Source organism: Taudactylus pleione, unplaced genomic scaffold (assembly GCF_031769625.1).
Source record: "Taudactylus pleione unplaced genomic scaffold, aTauple2 ptg000256l, whole genome shotgun sequence".
Classification (NCBI taxonomy): Eukaryota; Metazoa; Chordata; class Amphibia; order Anura; family Myobatrachidae; genus Taudactylus; species Taudactylus pleione.
In genome coordinates, this window is record NW_028284658.1 from 9,020,294 (window position 1) to 9,045,796 (window position 25,503).

Consider the following 25,503-nt stretch of genomic DNA (forward strand, 5'->3'; position numbering starts at 1 on the left):
TAACTGCCATGTCACAGGCTGTGTTTGAGAATTGGCAGTTAGGAGCTGATTGGCTGGTACCTTATCACAGTTCACTTTATCTCCTAACGCAGCTTAGTAAATAGACCCCAAAATTTGACCATGTTCAGGGATGAGGGAGGGTGCCTGCGCTGAACGACATAACGTTCAGTGTAGGTGCTACAGGGGATGTGGAACGACTGTACGATTACAATGTTGTAATTGTACTGTCGTTCCACTATCTGCTAGTGGATACGCGGCTTTAGCCAATCAGCGCATCTTCTATTCATTTCATTGGCAGTGCCCGCTAGTGACCTGTCATTTTGGGTCATATGGCCGTAGATTGTGTTCCACTCTATACTATATGAAGGGCTGTTACCTCAGGTTATCATAGAGAAAATCACATGTATACTAAAATGTTAGAACAAGAGGCATACCAACATTATACAATCCCAGAAACTTTATTCCAGCTAGTCTTATTGCTGTGTACATGGATATAAATGGTTAATTTATAGGACCACACATCTCGGATACAAGTTGATAAGTTGGGATGATGGCACTGTATTAGCAGTTAAGTTGTGTACCAACTTTTGTTCTCTGTTATCAGTCTGCAAAAGGGAGCAGATAAGCTTACTGGGCACTTCTTAATGGGATTACTGTCTGGAAGTCTGTGTACAGTTTGTTTTTTATCCCTCCTGCCATCACTTTTTATTGCAGATATCTTCGGGTGCTGTAAAGCTAATAAAACTTTTGTATGTATGATTTCAGCCTCTGTTATATAAGCCAATTCGTGTTCCAGTTTAGTGATCTTTTAAAACATTTTGAACTGTGTAAACCTTGTAACCGCAACATAAAATGTCCTATAGCTATTTATTTAGGTACACCAAAGGAGAATAAAGTACAACTGTTTGCTAGTGTAGAGAAAAATATCTTATTTTTAAAAAATAGGTTTTTGAAATAAATCCATTAACAAGAAATGTCATCCTTTTACATTAAACTATTAAAATCGAAAGGACTCCCAGATGCGCTAAAGTAGTTCCATTGTTGGTTATGCACATGCATCTTTCACTTCTAGGCTTTCTCATCACAAATGCTATTGTGTTTTTCATCTTCTTTGATTCAATATTCACTAAAATCCACCAAGGAACAAATTTTGCAAGGAGCGTCTTTCCCCCCTCCCCAGAGTCTGCACATCAGCCACTTTGCATGCTGCGATCTGGGTACTGGTAGATGCACATGTAAATGTCTGAAAAGAACCTCTTAGACAGGGCATCCATCTTTGTGAAGTCCACAGTGCTGAATTCTTCCTCAGACATTGACAGATAGTCTCCCAGTTGTGGGCAGGTTCGAACAACAGGAACATTTGTACCAATGTCGATACCTAAGTTAAAACATACAGTATTAAAAATTCACAATGGGAGCTTATGTTATTTTACCTTGTACATAGATGAAGGTGAAAAAGAACATACCAAAGAAAAGGAAATTGCTTACCATATAGACATTTGTAATAAAATAAATACAGTAGGAAGTCCTCATAGGTAGATGCAGCGGATACTATACACTTTTGAATCCTTTTCAAGGGAAATACAGATGGAACTGTAATCACCTAGATTTTGGATGACTGTAGTGCGCATTTATGAGACTATTTTAGCTGCTTAACTAGCTTGCTCAACTAAAGCATGGGACTGATATGAGATGTTTGGGCCCAGTCATAGCCCAGAGATTACCAAACTCCGCCATTACAGTCCATGTTTTAGGGATATCCCTGCCTGAGTCCAGATGGTTAAATCAAATTGATGGAAGTACTAAATAAGTCACCTGTGCTTAAGCATGGATATCTTTAAAACATGGACTGTAATGGCGGAGTTTGGGAACCTCTGTCATAGCCCACTAAACCAACTAATATAGGTGGCAAGCTTAAAAAAATCCTTATTAGAAATGGCTAATTGCTTCAACACTGCAGTTCAAGAGATCTAATGGTAGGTACACATTGAACAATATCGGAAATCTGTAAGGGAAGTATATGGTTTATTTAATGAACTACTGACTCTGCACTTCAAATACCCATAATTATTACTTAAAGGCATCCACAAGTTACTTTCTGGTTGTTTGGTAAAACCGCTGAACATACTGTGGCTGTTGCAGAGTTGAACATAGGCCCTGCCTGAAGAGCGAATTTTGTTTGCGCACTGTGTGTCACCGGAATTGCATGCTATGCAGAGTTGACCGGAAGTGTAAGTACATCAGTGTCCAAAAGTATAATTTGCACTAAGTATAGTGCTGGTGAACACTAGTGATGATGACAGGTATTAAACCTAGCGTATGGACAGGAGCGGTACACTCACCAAGATGTGTTTAACTTTGAATATATGCATTTCCATGAATGCTACTGTATGCAATTACGTCTGACTTTTGTTCATCTCTGAACCAGCCACACTTAGTTTTAGCTTAAGGCAGTGGTTTCCAAACTGGGTACCTTAGCACCCCGGGGTGCCTCAGGGCACTTGCAGGGGTGCCTCGGGTTGTTGGTCCTGTACCGATAAAATCATTTTTAGTCAGTGTCATGGGCAAATCCAGTGCTGGCTGCTGCCAATCAAAAATATGTGGACAAAAAGAAGTGCAGCCCTGTCAACAACCGCATAACTGAACCTAAGGGTGACATATAAACACAATTTACTTCATTTAATTTTTGCTTAATTTCTCAATAAGAAACTTTTGGCCCAGGGGTGCTGTGGAAAAAAAGGCTGAAACTCTAGGGCACCGTGATTCAAAAAAGTTTGGGAACCGCTGGCTTAAGGTGTTAGTAAACAGGCAGATCTAGTTGCTCCACAAGACTGGCTGAATTTACTGTATGGCCAAATACTAAGAACATTTGTGGCACAGTACGCACAATCAGACTTTGACCATATTTATGGACATATATGGTTAAAACCTGACCAGATTTTCCAGCTGTCCCATTAAACCCTAAAATATCACTATCATTTATTGATGGGGAATGGTTGTATCTGTGTCCATAAAAAGTGAGAATTGTGGTTAATTAGGTAAAAAAAAAAATATTTTTGCTCTTTTGAAGTACATTGTATATGAGGACCTTTAGTGTCATGTGCTCTGTTTCATCATTTTTCATTTATATTTACTTTGCCGGCTTGATCAGCATGAGGACAACAGAATGGGGTCGCTTTTAAAAGATGTGCATAAGAAGCGAAGCCTAGCCCATCTAGTCCGATCCCACAGAAAAACACCTGTCAGCACAAATTGCTGAGTAGGTAATGCTGATTATGTCAGCACAGTGCATCGCAGCTTGCTGCATAGCTGCAGACAGTTAGAGTGCATATGCAGACCCCTGTCCACATCTGAAAGCGCCTACAATGGGCATGTGAGCGTCAGTATTGGACCATGGAGCAATGGAAGAAAGTAGCCTGGTCTGATAAATCGCGTTTTCTTTTACATCATGTGGATGGATGTGTGTGTCGTTTACATAGGAAAGAGAGAGCACCAGGATGCACTATGGGAAGAATGCAGTGTGATGCTGGACAACCTTGTGTCTCGGCATTCATGTGAATGTTTCTGTGACAAGTACCATCTACCTAAACATTGTTGCAGACCAAGTACACAACTTCATGGCAACAGTTTTGCCTGATGGCATTGGCCTCAGCAGGATAATGTGTCCTGCAAAAAAGTGTTCAGGAATGGCTTGAGGAACATGACAAAGAGTTCAAGGTGTTGACTTGGCCTATTCTACAGATCTCAAATCGATTGAGCATCTGTAGGACGTGCTGGAAAAACAAGTCTAAGCCATGGTGGCTCCACCTCGCAACTTACAGGACTTAAAGTATCTGCTGTTAACTTCTTGGGGCCAGATACCACAGGGCACCTTCAGTCTGCTAAAGCCCATGCCTCGATGGGTCAAAGCTGTTTTTGCGGCACCTACACAATGTTAGGAAGGTGGTTTTAATGCTATGAGTGTATACAATAAGGACATAAAGTCTGCACCACACGGTCTGCCACCTTTCTCCATGGGAGAGAGCTACAAAATAGTGGGTGGTCATAGTCACACCAGTGAAGCGGTGTGAGGAGTGTTTTGTGTGGAGTCTGACGAATATGGGAAATGTGAGGTGTGAGTGTTGGGACTGTTTTAGGGCAAGTGAGGATATGAAAGGTGGTTTGAGTAACTAGAGTTCTAAAGGGCATATACTGTAGGGCATATATACCCCTAGAGCCGGCCCTGCAGAGTGGCATTTATAGAAATCTGAAGGGTGTTTTGGGGATCACTTCTAAGGGTATGCAGCGTCTCATTCTTTTACTAAATTTATTGTTTTAATATAAAGAGTAATATTTAGCTATATTTTAAGCTAGGGAGCCTCAAAATGGCCCTTGACGCGTATCAGGTTGTCCCTCATGACTTAGATCATATAAAAGCCCTGTTGAAAAAAAACACAGAATGCATGCAGAATAATAAAGCAATGTAGAGATTTGAAGAGGGCATGTACATATAAATCATTTAAAGGTGTATGAAGGTAGAAGCCCCTTTAAGAGTACTGTGGTCTGTAGCAAACACCACAGGTGTCTATGTTACATACCTATTTTTCCCGCCATGCTGTCAAAGAACACCCAGGAGTTTTTGCCTGGTCCATATTTAACAAATGAGACAAAGTGACTGGTCTTTATGCAGAGAACTGCCAGTAACTCAAGTCTATGTCTTGGGACTGTGGCTCTATTTGGTGTTTCCAGTCTAGTAGGCATGTGATTATTCATCTGTTTGTGTGAATGAACCTGTGGGTACAAAAAAAGACACAAAGTATGAGGCCCTATCTTACAGACAGAGGAAGTATGCCTGGTATATATTACATTGGTAAATACCCTGAACCATTGCTACACCCCAATAATGCTTCATATTTGCTCCACATTAACTTAATGTTAAGTGTGTGATGTCTATATGAGTGGGAGAAAGTTCATCCTTAATCAATGATTACAGTTGCCCAAGATATTAAATAATTTCTAATTCTTGAGGTTTAGTTAATGTTGACTGGGTGGATATGTCCACATCTTCCTTTTCTCTGCTATAAGCATTAGTAGGTTGATATTGTATTGCAGCATCAATTGGTGCTAGCCATTGCTCACCTGTTTCTCGCAAAGTTGACAAAACTGGCGAATGTGCCCGTCAGTGGTAAGTGGGTCTGCGAGGCACTGAGCACATTCATACTCGGCAGGACTCAGGCAGAGGCAACAAACACTGCTTCCTGCAGACAAATATATAGAGATCACATTTTCATGGTGACAAGTGGACAGAGTCTAATGCCCTATGCCAGTGGTTCCCAAACTGTGCACCTTGGCTCCCTGGGGTGCTGTGGCGGCGATGGCCTAAAGAGGCCGGCCAGTGTATTTTTATTTTTTTTGCACAGGTGGGAGAGGGGTTGGTGGGGGGGGGTTGCGATGAGCAGTGGGAGAGCTAGCTGTCACTGTAAAGCAACTGGCAGTGAATCCTGAAGTTGCCTGTTGCTGAATGGGGCCCTACAACGCAGTGCATTGTGGGAGATCAGACAGGAAGGGCCAAATGTAACAGGGTGAGAGTTTAGAAAATGTGAGAGTCTAGCAGTAAACTCACACTATTACATTGGTCAGGTTGTATATTCAAAATGGGAAAACATCTGGATGAGAGTTTAAATCGTGAGTCTTTGAGTCTGAAAAACATGCGAGTTTGCATGTGCTCGGACTCTATTACATTGGCCGAGTATAAAAAGTGTGAGAGTTTACTCTCACCCTGTTACATTTGGCCCGAAGTGTCTGATTGATTCTGAGGAGCGATGATGCTGAATGGCGCTGACGATCACAACTAAAGGTAAGTAAGACAGAGATATGGAGAGACATGGAGGGAGCAAAGGGAGAGACATGGGGGGGCAATGGGAGAATCATGGAGAGAATGGATAAGAATAGCACAGTTTTTCTCTTTCTTTTTTAAAATACTTATTAAGTTATTTTGATCCAACTACTTAAAAAAATGGGACTGCTCTGTAATTATTTTTTTTACTTGGGGGTGCCTTGAAAATATTATGGACACCCTAAAGGTGCCTTGAACTGAGGAGGTTTGGAAACCACTGCCCTATGCATCCCACAGGACCCTATTTTATGTACTTTATTATGCTCCAATTTCTCTCCTATTTATCCCATTTGTTTATCTATCCCAGCATGCTCTACCAGCCAAAATATGTAATAGCTTGAGATTGACAGCTTGCTTACTTTCCTGTCATTTGCCATATAATAATAATTACTTGTGTATAGCATATTAGCGATGTCCAGTTCTAGGGAAGGAAAGATAAAAGGAAACATCTTAAACTTCTTCCCAAATCTCGGCATCTGAAGGATCAGGCAACAAGGAACCTAGAAAGAAACAGGGTGCACAGACAGGTATAAGCTACAATGCATAAGGTTAAACAGAAGGTACATAACGGCCTATCGCTAATGTGACTGAATGACACATAGGGACTGGAAAGAGTAAGGTATAGAACCATTTATAAAGTACCAAGATAACAGTTTAAATTATCCACATTGTACGTCACTGCTCTGTGGAAGACAACTGAACCAGCAAGTAAAGTCATGACTAACGATTTAATTGGTAACCACTGACTAGGTAGATCCTGTTTATTATTTAATTCTCTGGTCAGTGATGCCTGGAGAATTAAACCTTTTGGAGTAAGGGGTACACTTCAGGAATGTTAGCCAATGTGCAAATGCAATCAAACCATAGGAATGCTTCCTGGTGTTTATTGGAGAAATCTTGCTAGGAACTTAAAGCTCAGTACAGTGACATCTGGGGAAGGGTTGGGGTTAAAACTTTGGAAGGTGACATCACCTGGTCAAACTTGAGGTCTTCATATGATCGGAACGATCGTTCCATCAATGTCTGGACACTGGGAACTTTTGCTGCTCCATCTCTCTCCACAATGATTTGATAGCTGTTACTCTCCTGAATCTTGTTATTACACCTGCAGAATGTGGAAATAATAGCAACTTTCATTACAGTAATTTGTCATATCTTTTACAATCCATAAAGTTGTAATTTTTCCTTGCTGTCCACTGTTATCTCTCACTCTCTCTCTCTCACTCTCTCTCACTCTCTCTCTCTCTCTCTCTCATCCCCAATCTCTCTTTTATCCACCCAATCTCTTTCCTTTCTCCATGTAGCTCCTTTCTCTCTCTTCTCTACCCAAGAGCGCTCTCTCATGCGCCCTAAACTCTCTCTCTTTTCCCCCAACATCTCTTCTCACCCAAGTTCTCTCTCTCCTCTGCTTTAAGCTTCTGTCTTCTGCCACAAGCTTTCTCTTTCCCAAGCTCTCTCTCTCTCTTATGCCTTAAGTTTTCTTTTCTTCCCAAGCTCTCTCTTTCTCTTAACTCCTAAAGTTTTCTCTTTTCTCCCCCAAGCTCCCTCCTTTCTCTTCCTAGCTTTCTTCTCTCGCAAGCTCTTTAATGTCTTCCCCTAGCTCTCTCCTTTTTCACTCCAGCTATCTCTCTCCTCTTCCCTACCCCCTCTTTTGTCTCCCTAACTCTCTCTTCTCCCCAAGCTCTCTCCTTTCAACCCAAAGCTCTCACCTTTCTCCCTCTATCTCTCTCTTCTCTCCAGTTTTCTTTTTCTTACAACCCACCCAAAGCTCTCTTTTTTTTTTTTATAACCTGGCTATTTCTATGTCATGCCCTTTCCCACAAGCCTTCTCTGGCAGCCCCTATACCAGACTCTCCCTCCCATGGTAATGTATCCCCTGTTGAATGCTGCCAGTTAGCTGGCATGAGGCATATCCATCTTCTCAGCACATCTTTGACTCCACAGTGAAAAACTACCAGGTTAATCTACTTTACCATGTGGACCAATCAGAGAAAACACTGCATGTTCTCTGATTGAATGGCATAGAATGCAATGTACACACCATGCTTCTCACTCAGAGGAGACTCAGGGACCACACAGTGTCCACTCTGATTGGTTTTCATGCTGCAATAGAACAAGATGTAGAAGCATGGAAGCAAATTTACAAAAATAAGAATGGTGGAAGTTCTACCTCTGACTGATCCAAGCGTGCCTAGAGCCCATGGGTTCTGCATGGCTCTGATGTCCACTACTGGAATAATCATATATCCAGCTAGGCACAGAAAACCAAGGCAGTAAAGGTGCCCATACACGGTGCGATAAAGCAGCCGATCCGACGGATTGGTATGATTTGGCTGCACTATCGCACCGTGCATGGGCATGATATCGGACCGAGCGCGCAGCTGTGGGGTCGTACATCACAACCCCAGATCTTACTGCAGGTTCAGTCAATCTGGGGATGCGATGTGCGATCCCATGCAACGCTATGTGGGTGGGGGAGGGGGCAGCCGGCATATTGGGCGGTCGGCCCGATATGTCGGACGTCAGATTCCCCATCTCGTCGCATGGTGCATATCGCACCGTGTATGGCCAGCTTTACTGTATAGGGAAAACTGAAATTCAGAAGAGTTTACCTGATTTTTAAAAGTGGCTCCACTGCTAGCACTTCATGTAGTAATGCACTTAGGAATTCTTCAGGATCTGAAAGAAAGTGTCTGAGATGAATGGCAAGATTTGGTGTGCCAATGTGACACATCACCCATTGTATGTTAGGGTGTATAGCTTGAGCTGTGCATAAAGTAACTAGAGACAAACCTTTCTCTTCTGTAACAAATGTATCACATCGAAGCAGTTTTCGGAGCTTCATGACATTGCCAGCATGAACAAATCCAGTCCTGTAATGTGGCAAGAGACAGGTGACATGTAAGGCTCTCTGTGTGAGTCACCTCTTCCAAACGCAGCATCTGAGTAGTGATTAAAGCTGACTGTATATATGAGAAAGTGTAATTTACTAAGGCTGGGTACACACGTAAAGATTTTCTGTCCAACCATCCAACTAGTTGATTGGTTGGAATGAAAATCTGGTAAGGTGTTAAAGCAAATGACAATCAGCAATTTGCTCCCAAATGCCGGAAAATGGACAAAGACTGTTGTTTGAACCAATTGTTTAGATCAAACATTTAACAAACTTGTCTAACGACCATTTTCATCTGTTTTCTGGCATTTAGGAGCAAATTACTGATCATCAGTTACCCCCATACATTACCAGATTTTCATTCCAACCAATCAACTAGTTGGATGGTTGGACAGAAAATCTTTACGTGTGTATGCACCTTTAGGTTTATGAGGTAAAATATCTTATTCTCAGAGTAACCCCTTCATGACTGGGGTATTTCATACCTTTGTGTCCACACGACATTTCACAAATTTGCTATGTGTTACTTCAACTGATTTGTTTAACTGTTTTGTGTACAGGGGCATATCTATAATGGGCCTGGGGGGGCCCCGCATCGCACAACCCTGCACCCATAGTATTACTTACCTCTCCGGAGTACAATGCCGGCGCGGGGGTCTGGCGATGTAAAAACGACTGGAAAATGGCCGTCGCAGCCATTTTCCCGTCATTTGTGCATGCACAGTACAGGGAAAATGGCTGCAGCGGACATTTTCCCGGTGACCTGCGCATACTCTATAGACTCTGGGTGCTCTCTAGTGCCCAGAGTCTATAACTCCGGCGCTGACCACGCATAGCAGCCTCAGTGCAGTGCCGGCCTCCGGACAGAGAGGAAGGGGCCCGTGTCGGAGACTGCACAAGGGCCCCCTCCTCTCTAGAAACGCCCCTGTTTGTGTACTAGTAGTATCTAAACAGTTAGTTTGTTTATTTAATAGCATTAATTAACAAAATTAAAAAATATATTTTCAGTGCATTAAATTGGAAAAATAATATACTTTATTGTAGATCAGATTTGCAGCTTTAAGCAATGCTATAAATAACCTTCATTGTCTCAGTAAATCTCAAACTGTACTCAAGGTACCTACAAGCTATAACAATGACTTAGGGCCTGATTCAGAGATATACACTAATGGCACCGAAGCTGTAAATTTGTATGCAGTGGCTGTGCGAAAGTATGCAGATGTCGCAGCCACCGGGACTTGTATTGAGATGTCCAGCGGCAGCTTCGCAAATCCAAGTGACTGCCTACAAAGACGCAGCATCGGTCTCAGATCAGTCTTCTGAATAACTCTAAGGTTGCAAGTAACGGCCGCGAGAACTAAGTCACCGGACCCATTTTTACTGGATCGCAGTCACAGGCCGAAAATGGTTGCGACACGCCTGCATTTGAGTCACCCCCCCCATTGCTGCCCATGAACAGTCCCTGCCTGTCACTCATTTTGTGAATAAATCCTTGCTGCAATCGGTAACAATAGTGAAACTTGACACATGCACAGTGCGACTCATACGCAGGCGCAAATTACCGATAATCGCTCAACTGCATAAACATCGGCATTGTGTGCATCTCTGAATCAGGGCTTTAGACCAGTGTACCAACCACAAGCTCACCTTCTAAGTGGGTTCACAATGTCTTGCCTCAGGATACGTTGTACTTTGGCATCACAGATGTCTGGAGAGCGCAAGATGTGATCCAGAACAGAGGAGAAGGCAAACAGGCTATTGGAAGGATAAGAAATATGTTTGAAAACAAATGATCAGGCGCGTGCAGACTCTGGGGGTCATTCAGACCCGCTCGCGAGGGAAGTTCGCTCGCAAGCGGGTCGATGTTTGGAGAATGCGCATGCGCACGACGGAGGGAGCTCCGTCGTGCGCATGCGCGAGACCCGGCGAGCGATGAGAAATACGTCGCTCGGGGTCTCGCACCAAAGGGGGCGTGCTGTCGATGGTGACTGACAGCAAGCCCCCTTTGGTGGGCGTGGCAGCCAGACGGAGGCGTTCCCATGGGAACGCCTACCGTTTGAGTCCGGCCCCACTGACATCGGTAATGATGTCAGTGGGAGTGACTTTGGTTCTGATAGAGCCAAAATCACTCCTGGGCTTGCGGCAGCGAGTCCCTACCGCAGGGTCTCGTCGCAAGCCCGATGGTCGCGATGGTCTTTGACCATCGCGACCATCATCATGGACACTCGCATAAGCTGTGTATGTCAATGGGGAATTTGTTTACTTCACCTGAAAATGGTGGTATCTAGATAGCAGGAGTTGTAGTGCCCCTGGATGCCTTTTCTCATTCCAACCATCTGCTCTAGAACGTCACATTCACGCACAGGAGGGTGATCTTTTAAGATGTCCTCGAGGACACTGTGAATATCTATGAAGTCACACAAAGATCAAATTCTCATGGGCGTACTTATCCACAATAAATAATGGGATTCATTTTAATCTTACCTAATAAGATAACATTACATTTATGAAAACATGAGGCATTATTTTACTTTTTCCAGATTAAACAAAGAACAAGACTATGGGCCTGATTCAGACCCGCACGCGAGCACACTGCGCTCGCAAGTGGATCGATGTTTGGCCCTTGCGCATGCGCCGCCTCTGGCATACGCATGCACGAGCCCCAGCGAGCTACAGCAGCTCCATCGCTCTGGGGCTCACTACAAGATGGGGCGGCTGTCGATGTTGATCGACAGCTCGCCCCATTTTGTATGTGGGTGGGGGGGTGGCTGCACAAACGGAGGTGTTCCTGAAGGAACGCCTGCCGTTTGTGGGCAGCCCTACTGACATGTCAGTAGTGGACTTCCTGCTATATTAGAGCAGGAAGTCCACTCGGCATTTCGAGTGCTGAGACCCTACCACAGGGTCTCCTCACAATGCCGACGATCGCGATAATCGCGACCATCACCAGACTGCTCGCACTAGCTGTGGGTGGTCAGCCACAGCTGTGCGAGCGGCCTGGAGGCCGGAAAAAAAAAATAGGAATGCCCTGATTCAGAGCAAGCACACGCAAATAGCGCACGCCCCTAAATCAGGCCCTATGTGTATATACAGTATATATATATATATATATATATATATATATATATTATATATATATAGTCATAAACAAAGCCAGCACGCCACAGAATCCAATAATACTTGCCTAGGTGCCCTCAGCAGTGGTAGATACTAGACATGTAATGTCTAAATGTAATGAAGCAGCAGCACTCACAGGACTTTTAATCAGAAGAATCACACCACACAAGGGTAATTCTGTTCAATATACATACTTATTACTGTGTATATATATATATATATATATATATATATATATATATAAAATCTCCAACAGTGTGTCTCACAGCTTTCACTACCTGACAGACTTCTTGACACATACATCCCCTGTTCTGTATGGTGATGTTAGGGCAGGATGTGTTCCTTCCTGTCAGCACCTCCACTCACACCCACAAAATGGGGATAGGAGGAAATAGTCCTGTCCTAACAGTGTCCCCTCAGCCCTCATTGTCTGATACCCCAATCCCCACCATGCCCTGTGGGATTATTGGTGATAGTAGAGAGAGACTGACATAAATGAAGGGGGAAATGGGGGGAAAGGGCAGAGATGAGAGAGACTGCTATTAGGGACAGAGATGAGAGAGAGTGAGATGGGGGCATGAGGGGAACAGAAATGAAGAGAGGGGAAAGATGGGGACAGAGCTGAGAGACTGGGGGAGATAAGGGAGACAGAGATGAGGGAGAAGGAGGCAGGGGGTGAGGGGAACAGAGATAAGAGGCAGGAAGATGGAGGGGGACAGATGAGAGAGTGTTGAAAGAAGAGTGCAATAACGAGCACAGTAACTGCAGAAAAGTACTGTATTATGGTCCCATATTTTTATAGTGGAAAGAAAAATATCTATGTGACAATTATTTATAAATATGACCTTACATTCCTTTTGGTGATAAATACAACAGCTATGAGAATATATTCTCAATAACTGTGGATATAAATAAATCAAGAATATCAATATGGAAAATGTAATATTGTAAGTCGTAGGTCTTAGACACAACACAAGTAATACAGACCCTCTGAACCCACTCTTCATATGTTAAATAACTTTGAGAAATGCACATAGCTATAAAGGCTGGATTTACCAGTTTACTGCGGTAAAATAACTCAAAAAGATTTAGTATGAACTATCCAGCAACCGAGAAATGTAAAATATCTTCCTAAGTGTAAAAAATCATAAAAGAAAACATTCCAAAAGCTGCCACCACACGCAAACTAACAAATAGACATTGTTTAAGAACATGGTTATCATTCTGAAGTGCTGTTACATACACCTGTCACAACAAGAAATTACTTAATAAAAGTTAAAGAAAGGTAGACTACAAACTAGGTAGGCTAGTAACTATTTTCAATATAATACATATGTAAAATGAGTTATTGTTCAAATCAGTTATAGTAATAACAGGTAAATGATGTAAATATGTAATTAGTGGTAATTATCCCTCAAACACGTGTGGTCTCTTCTAGATAGAAATACAGGTTCCATTGTATGACATTGGCATGACATGACACAATTGGATGGGATTCCGTGACTGCTTACATTGACGTGCATTCTGCGCACTATTGCATAACAGTGATTGCTGCACAGGTCAGCTGGGACACATTCACGTTACCTCAAAGATCTTGCAACTGTTTCCAAAATATTTGTTTACCACTATATATATATATATATATATATATATATATATATACAATATACCTTTACAACACACGAAAATGCCTAGATCATTAAATATACTTGTCTACACATCCCTTTGACCACTGTTATTTACTGAATTTGGGCCCTCACCTTCTTCATCCAACCTGGGTCCCAATTCCCTGTAGTGAGGATGGTGCTGTACACTAGAGCTCACAGCTAGCACTTCACCAACATCTACCTTTAACAATGGCGTGACATTATTGCAGTATTCGCCATCCTGCAAAATATGAACACATCTTGTAACTGACTGTCATGCAAAAATACTTATTGAGCGTATCAGTGTTTTGCTTAATATATCATATAGCAGACACAAAGTTAAACAAATTGAAAAAGCATGATTTCATAGTTATACTGTACTAGTAAAGGAATACTATTAAAAATTTAAATATTGCAATCACCAGTTCTGTTCTATTATTGATCTGGTTGTCTAGAAAGAAATACCAGTTAATAGAGCTCATTCACGAGAATGAAAATGCTGTTTTTGGACATCAGACTCCTATTTGTGCACGTATGTATTTGTTTCACAGGTGAGAACATGGATTTGTGGACAAACATGACAGAATCTTTGGGGTTGCAAAAATCTGTTTGCCTAGATTAGAGGAGTTGGGCAGACCAGTGGCCGGATAAGAGGAGTTGGGCAGACCACCGGCCGGAATAGAGGAGTTGGGCAGATCAGTGACTGGATTGGAGGAGTTGGGCAGACCAGTGGCCGGATTAGAGGAGTTGGGCAAACCAGTGGCCGGATTACAGAAGATGGGCAGACTAATGGCCAGATTAGAGGAGTTGGGCAGACCAGTGACCGGATTAGAGGAGTTAGGCAGACCAGTGGCCGGATTAGAGGAGTTGGACAGACCAATGACCGGATTAGAGAAGATGGGCAGACCAATGGCCGGATTAGAGGAGTTGGGCAGACCAATAACCGGATTAGAGGAGTTGGGCAGACCAATGACCGGATTAGAGGAGTTGGGCAGATCAATGGTCGGATTAGAGGAGTTGGGCAGACCAATGACCGGATTAGAGGAGTTGGGCAGACGACTGGTTGGATTACAGGAAGGGCAGACCAGTGGCATTCCTTAATATATGGCAGGCTAATGAATGAGCCCCATTTGCACAAAGATGCAAAAACAAGATTTTGTTTTGCAGGATGAGATCATTTAAATTAAATAATAGGGTGGAGAGAAGGTGCTTTTAGGAGAAAAACCCTGTTATCCAACATGGTGGAAGTCACAGGATTATGGTGGGATGGATGGGGCAACCGAGATTATAGAGTTATAAGTGACTGAGCAGACCAATATTTTCCTGTTGGTCAGTGTGGTTATAGTTACATCTGTAATAGTGGCTATACCTCACTGACTGCAATATAGGAGGGGCCTACAGTCATACTTATTGCCCCTAATCTTGTTGGTTGATTTATTTCTACGGAACGTTATAAATAGTCTATATTCTTGTTGTAGTAATGGACTCCTCTAACAAAGAGCCAGAGTCTAAGGGCCCAATGTAATAGGGTGAGAGTTTAGAAAATGTGAGATTTTACCAGTAAACTCTCACACTTTTTAAACTGGCCCAATGTAATAGAGTCTGAGAACATGCAAACTCACATGTTTTTAGACTCAAAAAACTCTCATGATGTAAACTCTCATCCAGATGTTTTCCCATTTTGAAGATAAAACTCGACCAATGTGAGAGATTACTGCTAAAAACTCACATTTTCTAAACTCTCACCCTATTACATTTGGCCTGAAGTCTTTTTTATCTACACAGACTCCTATGAGGGATACAAAATAAGGGGACTATTCCTTTTAGGGATCACTAAACCTAAGGAATTTGTTGAATCAATACAAAGGGCGGGATGCAGCAACCTGATCAATGCGGTCAAACCCCCAAAATGCGGGTTTGACCGCATTTCTCATATGCACCAAGCCTCGGACTGTGATGTACTTGGTTGAGGTGGGTAACGCCATCTTCCTGATGACATTACCCATTGAAGTCTAGGGGCTTCTATCGGGAGACTACTGTCAGAGGGATCTGATCGGATCCCTCCCAGCAAGCCCAGTGGTGCGTGCAGAAGGATGCCAGAGGGGCTTCTGGGTCATAGACCCGAAAATCCTTCCAACGCAAAGGGCCGCTCTTACTGAGAGAGCAGTCCTTTGCGGTGATCGTTATGCATTACCAACGGCAGCATGCATGCGAAGACCGGCGGGATGCATCACATCCCGTGTGCGATGCGTCATGTATCCTGCCCAAATTCTTAATTATTTAAGAGTTTGCTTATCAGTGATTCTCCAGGTCTATTAACAATTATATCCTACATATAGATAAAACAAATGTGAGCTACAATACTTTTTACTGTTAGGTCTGTCTAATGTGACGTGTGTTCATTAAGTCATAAGAATATTTTATTATATGTTTTTAGAAGGAATAAATATTTTGTACTATTGATATCAATTGTGGTTTGAATTTTCTCCCTATATCCAATCCTGTATACCAACACTCTTCATTCTTTTGTATGTATTTTTTTTTTCTGGAGGTGATTGGTTGCTTTCGGAGGTTTGCACCCTTGATTTCAAGTTCAAAGTTCCCAAGAAGAAGGCCACACTGGGGCCTGAGGTTCCTGCTTGTCCTAAACTTTCAATGTGAGTCATTTTGCACTGTCCACTTCCAAGTTTTGATACATTTCATTTCACTCATTTAACCAGGGCCGGCGCTACCACTAGGCAAGCTTAGGCAGCTACCTAAGGGCGCCAGCCACTAGAGGGCACTTCTGAGTGCACCTAACTTAGGAGGGTGCAGGGGGTGCGGTAGCTATGGGGCCCGTCGATTGCACCCCCTGCACCCTCCATTTGCCGGGCGCCCACTGAGATTGTGTTACCAGCGGGTGCCTGGCTCCTTCTCTCCCCCCCCGATGGCAGCCGGAGGACGGAGCTCACTCCTGAGCTCTGGCTTCTAGGTCCCGCAGTGTACTATGGGAGTGACGTCATGACATCACTCCCATAGTTCCGAGGCACCGGGGACGGACAGCAGCAGGCACTGGAGCTGGGTTTAAGGTAAGTATTATTTTTTTTTTTATGTGTGTGCGAGGGGTGGGGCTTACTACAGGGGGCACTACAGAGGCATCATATGGGGGCACTATTGGAAGCACTACAACTGGGGGCACTACAGGGGCCCTTACTACTCGGGGCACTTCAAGGGGCATTACTACTGGGGCACTGCAGGGAGCATTACTATTGGGGGCACTTCAAGGGACATTACTACTGGGGCACTGCAGGGATCATTACTATTGGGGGCACTACAAGGGCATTATAACTGGGGGGCACTGCAGGGAGCATTACTGCAGGGGGAATCATCCCTTTAATTTGGGTCATGTGAATATTATTAGGGCGCTGTGTATGTGTCTGTGAACTGGGCGGAGGATTTGGGAGAAAACAGGGGCGGAATTGTGAACCGTTGCCTAGGGCCCCCTGAAACCTTGTACCTGCCCTGCATTTAACATAAATATAAGTTCACTCACCAAAAGTTCCACCTCAATCAGTAACTTTGTAAGCTCGCAGAGTCCTGATTTTTCCGACAGTTCCCATATAGCATTGACCACACCCACTGCTGCATAGCCTTGGTAATGCATTCTGACAACATCACTAATCTGCAACCCACACACTGCAAGAAACAGCTTTTCATTGGCCACCAGATTAAGGCGCCTTTGAGGTGATCCAATCCCATACAAGAAGGATGAGTCTCTTTTCCCCAGCACCCGTACTGCATTCCTCCTCACTGATACTTCTGGACGGGATGGGAGATCCAGAATACGACCACGGGTCTGCTCGCTGTCTAGAAAAACACCCATATATCCAGAGGCAACTTTGTGCCTGCCAGTCATAAACTCTCTTAGAACAATAAATGGCTTCCGAGAATTAGACGTGGAATTCATGCTGGTCATTTTGCCACCTGAAAGTATAGTTAATATGATAAACGTTATAACTTTACAAACAAACAAGGCACAACAACCGGTAAACACGTAAAGACAAATTAATGTCTAAGTAGAATCTAAGGAAACCAAATGTAAAACACTGAAAATATACATATTGATCTCTATGGCACCTCGGAGATATAGATATTTTGTGCATGATTTTTGAACCAAGGCAACAAATACAGACGTCAAAAGGTTCTGCTTGTGGTATGCCTGAAGTAGGCATTTGTATATACAGGTTGAGTCTCCCATATCCAAATATTCCGAAATACGGAATAATTTTGGCATGACTGAGATAATAAAACCTTTGATTTTTGATGGTTAAATGTACACAAACTTTGTCTAAGGCACAAATTATTACAAATATGGTATACAATTACCTTCAGGCTGTGTGTATAGGGTGTAAATGAAACATAAATTTATCTCATATATGTACACAAACTTTGCTTGAGCCACAAAATTATTGAAAACATTGTGTAAAATGACCTGCAGGCTTGGTGTATAAGGTGTATATAACACATAAATGCATTCTATGTGTATATTGGGGTCCCATTCCCAAGATATTTCATTATGATATGCAATTATTCCAAAATACGGAATATTCCGTTATCCAAAATACCCCTGGTCCCAAGCATTTTGGATATGGGAGACTCAACCTGTACAGTCAATGAAATTCATGAAAAATTCTATTTATCATAAAATTGCTATTTATGAGAGATATCACCAACGCAACTCAGTCCCATCTAAACAACACCAAGGACATTAATGTGACCAACATAACATACAGTGACCACTGCTGCACCCTCTGCTGTACTACTTTTTACTGTGGACATTACTTAAGCTGTGAGGAAAGATATGGTAGAGGATTCCTGAAAAGGACAGGAATACCTACCTCTTCCATAGATTTTCCTTAATCTATCACGTGCTCATGCGTTTTTACCAGTGTGAGGCCAATGTACATAATATACAATGCGCATACCTCTCACTCATCTATTCATTTGTTAGAATAGACTGTTTTGGACCAATCTAATTAGTTTCAAAATGTGTTTGTTGTTCCTAAATTCAATGTAAATAAATTGTATATTTATTTGAATGTTGGTGTTGTGTATTTCTGTATTTGCAGCCCTCTATTCTAGGCTATGGCTTATGTTATGTTAATATATACATATTTTAAGTCCACTGTAGAGTTGGGAGAGTATGTTTGTAGTAACATATGTGGGTGAGTTCTGACAATCAACAATTACTTTAAAACAAACTGAACTGTAATTGTGCAATAGACAGCAACAGCATATGAGGATTATTTCACACACAGAATATGATTATATCTAAAATTAGACAATGATTTGAATTATACATGTCTAAGTGCTTTTTTTTCTAGAGCAACAACATAGATTTTAGACTTAGCTATGGGTAAATCCATCTACTTTGACTTTATTTAAGCCATTTTGTTTCCGCATGGGTCTAAATAGGAGTCCCACTGCACTAAAGATAAGCAGGGATTGTATTGTCTAATGCGGCTAAATTGATTGGTTTCTGTGGGTTTTTTTTACTGATTTGCACCATTTAGAAATGTTCATAAAAAAACTCTCCCTGTGTTCTTTATATCAAAGTAGATTGTTAGCTCTGTTGGATAGAGAAAATGTGCATGAAAAATGTTGTGGATGGAAAGAAAAATTATATGCGCTATATAAACTTTTCAATTATTAATAATTATCAGTAATTATGATAACAAACATAACATACTTTTAGTTGAAAACAAATTTAGCATTAACAACTGGTAATTTTATGGCAGCACCAAACAAATGAGTTTAATATTATTAATATAATCACACTCATATTTGTTTCTTGGGCAGTAATACACATTCACAAGCTTCCACTCCCCCTCAACTTCTATTCGTGCATATTGTGTTATACTGAATTATTCTATTTTACAGCATAAGGCTACACTACATCAACAAGTGCCAGTCACCCCCTTACTGTGTGTTCTGTGTAACTTACCTGGCAAGACTGGTCCTCTGTCGTCACTGTCTTTCACCACTGCTGCAGAAAAGCTGTATTTATGCTGCAGGAATAACAGGCTGTAACCTGTGAGATCCACCCTTCAACACTCAGCAGCTTGGCCACTACCAGGAGGCTGTACTATCCACTGGCATAACCTAGCCACCTAATGAGAGAGGATAAAAAAAAATCATAATTGCTTTTATAGAAATAGACAGACATAAGATATGGTGCAGTTGGTTACGAATTCAACCAGTAATTGTCAGGGGCAAAACCTTTGGAGATAAATGTTAAACAGCAAAAAAAAACAAGGCCCACAGTAGTTGTGTATCAGTTTCTGTGTATTTACATATAGTCTTTGCTACATTCCATTAAGCTTTCTGTAGTTGGAAGTGTGCTGTACATACAGGGCGTTATTTGAAGTCAGGCGCATATGGACTTGCAAAATGCGTCAACAAAAAAATGAGCATCTTTGTGACATATTCAGAGTCAGTTGTAAACACAAGTCTTGAGCTGCGACTCTCTCCTCTTGGCTGCGGCTCTCTCCTCTTGGCTGCGGCTCTCTCCTCTTGCCGTACCTGGGTCTGATGCGACTGGATTGCGACTGGGTGCATGATGTCACTGTGAGTTCTGAAATTGGTAAAAATGGCAGTACACAATGGAAACACATTACAGCTAATGGCCGCATAGAGCAAATAATAAGTACCAAGTGGATTGGAGATTGTCAATGCGAAGAGTAAAGCTGGCCATACACGGGACGATTTTTAACACGATTTTGGCAGTTTCTACAGGTTGGACAGACCAATCGTTTGCAAATAGTTGTATTTTGAGTCTTTTGCAACCCCGATGCGGGTGTCCCCGCCGTCATCTAGTTGGATCGCAGAACAGATAGTTTTGCAGAGAGATCTCAACTGATCGTGTACGATGTGATACACTTCTATGCATCTTATCTTATGATCTTAATGATCAATCGTACACCATTTGACCACATCTTATGAAGAATTTCAAGGGAAATCGTACAACTGATCTTACCAACTTTGAATCTCACCGTGTATGGGGGCCTTAAAAGATGCAAGTAGGAATTTTTATTTTATTTAATAACAACACATTTTAACTGTGTAAAATATGTGCATTTTGCAGTATAAACTCACTTTTAAAACAGTGTTTGCAGCCGTTTTAGTGGTCTTGCATCAATGGGTGCATTTTCACTGTGTGCGACCATCATTATCAACTTTACACTTACTGACTTTCTATGAAAGCGGCTTTTTGAGTCAGTCCTATAAAACAGGATTTAAATTGTTTCATTCTTTTGATTTTAGCTAGATAATATCCATTTTATTCAAAACACCAAACAAAAAGACTTCACTACCTGGGACTTGTTGACTGTTGTTGCTTTTTTTTTTTTTTTTTTTTTTTTTCTCTCTGTGGGCCCCTCTTTTGGGTTTGTTCATCATCATGTTTTGTCTCACAATACTAGGCGTCTCTGGTTACTCAGTATAAATAGATTTTATGTCGTGTTTTTATTTTTATTTTTAAAAGGTTATTTCAGTGATTTTCAACCTTTTTCAACTTGAGGCACACTACCCAAGATTTTAAAATTGCCAAGGCACACCGTCCGGCATTGCGACCTGTGCGGCCTATGATAATACATGCACATTGGCTCCCACATAAAAAAAATACATACACATTGGCCTTCACCAGAATGAAACACACTACATTGGCCTCCACAGGAATAAAACTCACTACATTGGCCTCCTCAGGAATAAAACACACTACATTGGCCTAAACAGGAATAAAACCCACTAAACTGGCCTCCTCAGGAATAAAACCAACTACATTGGCTTCCTCAGGAATAAAACACACTACATTGGCCTCCACAGGAATAAAACCCACTACATTGGCCTCCTCAGGAATAAAACCCACTACATTGGCCTCCTCAGGAATAAAACCCATTACATTGGCTTCCTCAGGAATAAAACACACTACATTGGCCTCCATGGGAATAAAACTCACTACATTGGCCTCCTCAGGAATAAAACCCACTAAACTGGTCTCCTCAGGAATAAAACCAACTACATTGGCTTCCTCAGGAATAAAACACACTACATTGACCTCCACAGGAAAAAAAAACACTACATTGGCCTCCTCAGGAATAAAACCCACTACATTGGCCTCCTCAGGAATAAAACCCATTACATTGGTTTCCTCAGGAGTAAAACACACTACATTGCCCTCCACGGGAATAAAACTCACTATATTGGCCTCCTCAGGAATAAAACCCACTACATTGGCCTCCTCAGGAATAAAACCCATTACATTGGCTTCCTCAGGAATAAAACACACTACATTGGCCTCCACGGGAATAAAACTCACTACATTGGCCTCCTCAGGAATAAAACCCACTAAATTGGCCTCCACAGGAATAAAACCAACTACATTGGCTTCCTCAGGAATAAAACACACTACATTGGCCTCCATAGGAAAAAAAAACACTACATTGGCCTCCTCAGGAATAAAACCCACTACATTGGCCTCCTCAGGAATAAAACCCATTACATTGGCTTCCTCAGGAATAAAACACACTACATTGGCCTCCACGGGAATAAAACTCACTATATTGGCCTCCTCAGGAATAAAACCCACTACATTGACCTCCTCAGGAATAAAACACACTAAATTGGCCTCCTCAGGAATAAAACCCACTACATTGGCTTCCTCAGGAATAAAACACACTACATTGGCCTCCACAGGAATAAAACCCATTACATTGGCATCCTCAGGAATAAAACCCACTACATTGGCCTCCTCAGGAATAAAACCCATTACATTGGCTTCCTCAGGAATAAAACCCACTACATTGGCCTCCTCAGGAATAAAACCCACTACATTGGCCTCCATGGGAATAAAACACACTATATTGGCCTCCTCAGGAATAAAACACACTACATTGGCCTCCGCAGGAATACAACACACTACATTGGCCTCCACAGGAATAAAACCCACTACAGTACAAGTGTGCTTAGCTGACCCCCGCAGCACACTTGACAATCGCTCGTGGCACACAGTGGTTGAAAAACGCTGGGTTATTTCATTTGTCTTTTCTTTTTTTTCTACGCAAAGTTTTATTGTTTATATGCTGATACTAAAATGAAAATGATTTATTCTCATCATTAGACTGTTCGGATAATTGTCTCTAATAACAGATGCATACCTGCACTAGCACAATTGATACTCTTTCACAACTTTACACTTACACCTGGAAAAGGGAACATGCCACTCAGACCCATACAGGAGGCCAGGTTTAAAACTTTTCAGAGCCCATTTTAGTGGCGGTTTACCCATTGCTAACACTACACTCTTACTATACTTTGGTGATGACTGCACGTCCCATTGCCCACAACTCCATGCCTGTTCCAGCCCTGGCCTCCGCACACTACACGTGCACAATCACAAGCAATGTTTGTTATGATATTAGAAAGAGTTACATATGTGAGGCTGCTTGTGTACAACCTTGTTACATAATTGGTGAAGCTCTGATGAAATACTGCAAAATAATAGATGCGTCATCCTGTTATTGATGCCTGTTTTTTGACCATGAATATCAGTCAGGAATCACATATTCTCTTCTTTTATTGCCCTTTACATCATGGGCAGTCATTGTGTATGACCTTAGGTTTTATTTGCGACACTTTGTAAAATAGACATTATACCATACCTTACTATCTGACAAGGCAACTTATAGTTTAAGATATAATTGAGCTCAGTTAATTATAAGGACCCTAATAACTGAGATAAGGCCATTAGTTATGGGGTAACTGTGGTAGGTGACTGTAATCTAAGGCTCCCACAAAGAATCATATGAATCTGCTTTTCCTTGTAATTTCAAAGTAATGAACCATATTTTGTTATTAACATGCTGTAGGGGAAGTGGACACAGATCCCTCTAATATTGCGCTATAAAAGATTTGGCTATATTTTAGCAGGGCTGTAACTAGGGGTGGGCAAGTGGTGCCACCATCCAGAGCACAGGACCTAGGGGGTGGCACCATCACTGCCCTGTGAGGAAGAAGCATGTAATCAGCAGGTTAGGATGAGAGCTGAAAGGCTTTGAAGTAGTGGGTCTTGACACCTTCAATAGCCCTGGTGATCCCCTCTAACAAAATTATTAGCAAACCCCAGAAGAAAGTGCTTGTCCGCATCTTTAACACCACTAAATCTACAATAGCTAAACACTGGAAATACCTGACAGCACCCCTAAATGCAGCCCCTTCTGGACCAAATAAATGATGTGGCCTCCATGGAGTACATCACAAGCCAAGCCAAATTTGGCCATCACATTATCTTGATGTATGGAACACTTGATATCAATTGCAAGTTATCCCTGTTCCCAGATTCTGCTAATCCCCTTCACCCCCTACCATACTACTCCCCACTTATGTCTATTGTTGCTGGCAGTGGTTGCTATGCATCTCCCCCATTCTTCCGCATCCTGGTCCTGTTCTTCTCCCCCTCCCTCTCCTACTTTATTAATTTCTTCTCTTTGTTTTGTTTTTCATTTCTTTTTCAGATTTTTCTTTATTATTTTCATATACGAGGGTTGTTCTAAAAGTAAAGTAACAAGACCTCTCACGTGTGTAATGTTCTTTAATTCATTATAATTTCCTGCCAGGCAAGAGCAGATAGACCACTGCTTTCCCTCACGGCCTTAGACTGTGCCTCATATCAGTTATACTGTCCCATCATCAGTTGTAAAATGGCGGGGCCAACGGGAACATAGTCAAACAATGAGGTGCGCAGGGTGATCAGATTTCTTCATCTATAGGGCACATAAGCAGCTGAAATTCAACTTGTGGGAGGTGTATGGTGACAACATCATGTCATGGGAACGGGTTTGGGTTTGGTGCACTGCACTTGATAACAGCAGGACATTCAAGCTGAGCAGCGATCTGGCCGGCCAAGCTTGTCCACCACAGATGACAATTTGTGCCGCATTGAAGGTCTGATTCAGGAGGACAGACGCATTTGAGTTAGTGATATTGCTGATGAACTGAACATCTCAGTGTGTACTGTACACAACAATGTTCATGAGCAACTGGGGTAGTGTTCACGCTGGGTGCCAAAGCTACTCACAGAAGTCCACAAAACCAAAAGGATGGGATGGTCTCTCGTACACTTGACATGGTACCATAAGGAGAGAGCGCAGTTCCTGCAGCGCATAGTTACAGACGATGAAACGTAGGTGCATCATGTGACATCGGAGATGAAGCAAGCATCCATGACATGGAAACAAGCATCAACCCCACCCTTCAAACAAATTCAAAACAACTCCATCAGCAAAGAAGGTTATGGCAACCGTGTTTTGGTACCACAAGGTTGTGCTTCTTCTTAATTTCCTCACCAAGGGAGATACTGTAAATGCTGTCTGCTATTGTGACACATTGAGCCGGTTGCAGAGGGTAATTTGTCGAAAGCAACCTGGGTTGCTGCAAACAGGCATCGTATTGCTGCACGATAATGCCAGGCCACACACACATGTGATTTGTTAAGCACTACCGTTGAGAGGTACTGGACCATCTTCCCTACAGCCTTGACTTGGCACCAAGTGATTTCCATCTGTTTAGACAATTGAAGAGCAACAGGGTAGAAGGTGATTTGATACTGACGGTGTAGTTCAGCAAGCTGTCATATCCTGGCTTCATGTGCTGGACACTGATTTCTTCTATGCCGGGATAGATTCCTTGTGTAACACTGGAACAAATGCTTAGACAAGTATGAGGAGTATGTAGAAAAATAATCTGTACCAAGGCCATAGTATTGAGTATACGTCTATTCCCTTATTTATTGTACCACCCTCGTATATAAAAAAACCTTTATTGGTTGCAACCTGTTGTCCTATTTCTCTATTGCTCCTTTGTCCTTATTTGTACAATTTGTCGATATTTTATGTTTTATTGTGGTCATTTTTCCTTGGATGTTTTTGACACTTGTC

The 25,503-nt window shown here is 42.2% G+C and overlaps 1 protein-coding gene across 1 annotated transcript; it reads right to left on the reverse strand.

The window, feature by feature from the left end:
- Nucleotides 1–574: 574 nt before the first annotated feature.
- On the reverse strand, nt 575–19,540 carry LOC148514923 (ubiquitin carboxyl-terminal hydrolase CYLD-like). The gene is made up of 12 exons (XM_088480797.1): nt 19,515–19,540; nt 17,064–17,494; nt 13,646–13,772; nt 11,037–11,175; nt 10,416–10,523; nt 8,669–8,748; nt 8,488–8,554; nt 6,848–6,980; nt 6,267–6,375; nt 5,119–5,237; nt 4,578–4,770; nt 575–1,378 (listed from the first exon to the last, which is right to left on the reverse strand). The coding sequence occupies exons 2-12, from the start codon at nt 17,484–17,486 to the stop codon at nt 1,191–1,193; spliced, it is 1,686 nt and encodes a 561-aa protein (XP_088336923.1). The 5' UTR covers nt 17,487–17,494; nt 19,515–19,540; the 3' UTR covers nt 575–1,190.
- Between the last annotated feature and the right edge of the window lie 5,963 nt (nt 19,541–25,503).